General features: G+C 40.0%; 1 protein-coding gene across 1 annotated transcript; it reads right to left on the bottom strand.

The window, feature by feature from the left end:
* Nucleotides 1-2,223: 2,223 nt before the first annotated feature.
* Nucleotides 2,224-3,265, bottom strand: LOC102296649 (complement C1q-like protein 2). The gene is made up of 3 exons (XM_005920674.3): nt 3,001-3,265; nt 2,797-2,919; nt 2,224-2,665 (listed from the first exon to the last, which is right to left on the bottom strand). The coding sequence occupies exons 1-3, from the start codon at nt 3,251-3,253 to the stop codon at nt 2,385-2,387; spliced, it is 657 nt and encodes a 218-aa protein (XP_005920736.2). The 5' UTR covers nt 3,254-3,265; the 3' UTR covers nt 2,224-2,384.

The following is a 3,265-nucleotide window of genomic DNA, read 5'->3' as shown; positions in this document are numbered from 1 at the left end:
AGTATTGTAGAAATTCATTTCACCGAAACAATAACGTGGCGCACAGTGTGACGTCAAAAAAGGCGCACACCTTTGACGCTGCGTTTTCTCAGTTTTCTCAGTTTTTCTCGTCCACACGTAAATGCAAAAACGGAGTTTTCAAAAATCTCCGTTTTCAGTGACCGAAGACGGCGTTTACGTGTGGGCGAAAGGTGCAAACGCATAGAAAAATCTGCGTTTTCAAAAATACCCGGGTACGTGTGGACGTAGCCTTAGTAGGACTCTTGTGTGCTGATAGATTTTAACTAAAGTATAAACCTAGATAATGTGTAACCAGGTTTCCGTAAGGCAACATAAATCAGTGTGTTGATCAGTTATTAAATCATATGATATCAGGAACTTAGAAGAAAGTGACCTAATGTTTAATAATCTATATTTAACTGATCTACTGTTTGGTGTATTTCAGGATGATATTTGTAACTCTTCCCTTTAATTATTATTATCATTTTCTTTTTACAATTTCATTACTATACTGTAGCGGGTCAGGGCTGTTCGGGGTTCTGTTTGTACAGTTATATTTTGTTTATGTTGCCAAAGTGACAGGTGACGCCCTCTCGCTGCGACGGTGTGTCCTTCCGGGGTCACAGGGCGCCCTGTGTGTTGTTGTTGTTTTTCGCTGTGTGTGGCCGCGCTGAGCATTAGCTAGCGGCAGTGTTTTTCTAGAATTGTTAATAAACGGCTGTGCTCCCTGGCTAGCTCACGGAAGCAAGACCAAACGACTCCTTTTCTGAGCTCGCCACAATACTTTGTATTTTGTCAGTCTTTTGGGTTTTAGGGAGATGACAGGAGGAGGGAAGCTGCAGAGAGGCACGTGAGACTGCGCCTCTGCTTCCTGGTCCCAACTTTGAATAGTCAAATTGTGGGAGGTTAATAAATGAGCCAAATTTCTAAAATGAGAGCTGCACCATTCAATGTATAGCATAGGTGTTATCTTTCCTAACAAGACCAGGACTTCCCTGTCTGTCAGTTATCTTAAAAGACCTCATTGGGTCGTTTTTTTTGTTTTCTCTTGGAAATAGTCTACATAGCTAGAATGATGAGGATGTACACATCCGGGACAGGGAGGAACGCTGGTTTGAACACGGAGTCAAGGAAGCCATTTACGTGAAAAGGGAAAGACCATCTCTGAATCGAGGAGTGGACCTAAGGGTACATCTTTCGCCATCTTACAATGCTGTGATTGCAGCCATTCCCCAACTCTCTGTGAATGGTACTCATGGCCATTGATCAATGGTCTTTGATCAGTGGTTGTTGATCAATGTTCATGAGAATTTGCACAAATATTTTGAAGGAACTGACATTGTTCCTTCACTGGGCTGGTTTCAGTCATTATGCAAATGTACTGTTTATAAGATTGGGGAAACCTGCAGTCAGCTGAGACTGAAGAAGTCACTTGGATGAATGATGAAACGTTTCTCCCACTGAAAACGTTTCATCCAGATGAACAGAATCAACTTTTGGAGATTTGAAAAAACATGTTGTTGTAAGGTTTTGAGCTAAATGTGGAAAAATGTTGCTGTTAATTTCAACATGTTTCACTTTACAAAAGGCACCCCATACACAATCCTTCAAAAAATATTAGACGCCACGATATTATTTATTAATAATCTTGCTTTTATAAGGCTTTTCAAATGATCCAGTTGTGCAGCAGTGTTTTTAAAATATCTTCAGGGTAATTTGGGGGAAAAAATAAATAAATAACAAATAACAGGTGTAAATAACATTATTTTTCTTATGAAAAATAAAACACTCCATGAATACAGATACATTTTCAGCAGATTATTTTAAATGAGTGGGGGCTATGTTTTGTTTGGTTGGGTTGACTCTCTACTGTTGTGTCTGGCGAGCAACTCAGAGCACCATCATACCAGTATAAATATTTCAAAAGGATGCCAGTCACGGGGGATAATAAAACAGGCCTTGGGACCCTGGTGGTGGTCTTGTTGTCTTGTTTGCTTTAGTGTGGGCCAGAGACTGATAAGAGGCAAGCTTCCTCAGAGTACTGTTGATCATTTAATTAAAAAAAACACACTTTAGTCAAAAATAATTTTATTGAGAAAAAATGTTAATTTCACCAGTGAAATACAATATTTTACACCTACTATACACTAATTCATATTTATATCTCAGTTGTTGGGGGGGGGGGGGGGGTTGTCTCACAATAGCTAGTAATACATTTTAAAGCTGAAGATACAAAACTATTCATTTTTAAAAATGTGTTATTTTTAGCTGTATTGAAATAGACTTCTCTCCACACATTCACTAATAAAAAACAAAATGTTTTAAGGTTTTTCTCCTCACTCATATATGACTTTTCAACTATGCTTGTCTGAACTTCATCTTAGTCACAGATGGAATAACAAATGGCCAATGAAGGTGCTGTGGTTGTTGTTATTATCATAAATCCAGGTGTTTGCACGGAGCCTCATGTACACCTGGTCTCCTGCAGCCAGCTGCAGAGTCATGCCATTGGTGGCTGTCTCATAGCGATTTCCAGCAGCATGGTTGTACACTGTCACCATCTGCTCTCCATTCTTCATCAGACGCAGCCCCATCGGTCTAGATGAAAAATTATGACCAGAGAAGCTGAAGTAATAAACTCCTCTGACCGGAGCAGTGAAAATACCTGGAGATGATGGACACAGTTACAGCTTATAAGGCATTAAGAAGAGCAGTGGTAGTGAAATGCAGTACAAATACTGCAAAACTAACAAATAAACCCATGTGTACAAATACATATAATTATGGTAAACATACCTGTTGCAGGGTTGAAAGAGCCTGAGTTAAAGTAGACATTCCTGTAGACCAGTGTGATCTCTGTATTGAATGGTCCAATATTTCCAACATCACTGATGGATGCACCAAATGCCACTCGACTGCCTTGTGGTGTAGCGTGAAAATAAGACATTATTAAAATGGAAAACATGGAATTAATGAAATAGCTGTGCAGTATGATCTTACCTTGGATCTCTGACCTCAGATTCGCCAACTTTTTCTCAAACTGCTTCTCAGTGTCCTTCAGCTTGGCCTCCAGTTCTTTTAACATTAAAGCAAGTTGGATGTAGTTTCTCTCATTCCCTGCTGAACAAGCTGCATTGATGACAGGACTCTCAGTTGGATTGGCTTCTCCTGCTTGGCCGTCCAGCTGACTTACCTCAGCCACACACAGGTAGAACAGGGAGACGGTTAACACAGTCAGTAAGGTCTTCATCATTTCACTCGTTCT

This window comes from Haplochromis burtoni, unplaced genomic scaffold (genome assembly GCF_018398535.1).
Source record: "Haplochromis burtoni strain Fernald_Lab_line unplaced genomic scaffold, NCSU_Asbu1 Contig_41, whole genome shotgun sequence".
NCBI lineage: Eukaryota > Metazoa > Chordata > Actinopteri > Cichliformes > Cichlidae > Haplochromis > Haplochromis burtoni.
Note: the sequence above shows the minus strand (reverse complement) of the source record. Positions and strands in the feature narration are given on the sequence as shown.

Excerpts from the sequence above, each read along its gene's own strand:
- LOC102296649 (XM_005920674.3), bottom strand. The coding sequence starts at position 3,253 with ATGATGAAGACCTTACTGACTGTGTTAACCGTCTCCCTGTTCTACCTG. Across the intron at positions 2,920-3,000 it reads TCTGAGGTCAGAGATCCAAG|GCAGTCGAGTGGCATTTGGT; the intron begins GTAAGATCATAC and ends CTACACCACAAG. Across the intron at positions 2,666-2,796 it reads CTCTTTCAACCCTGCAACAG|GTATTTTCACTGCTCCGGTC; the intron begins GTATGTTTACCA and ends CATCATCTCCAG.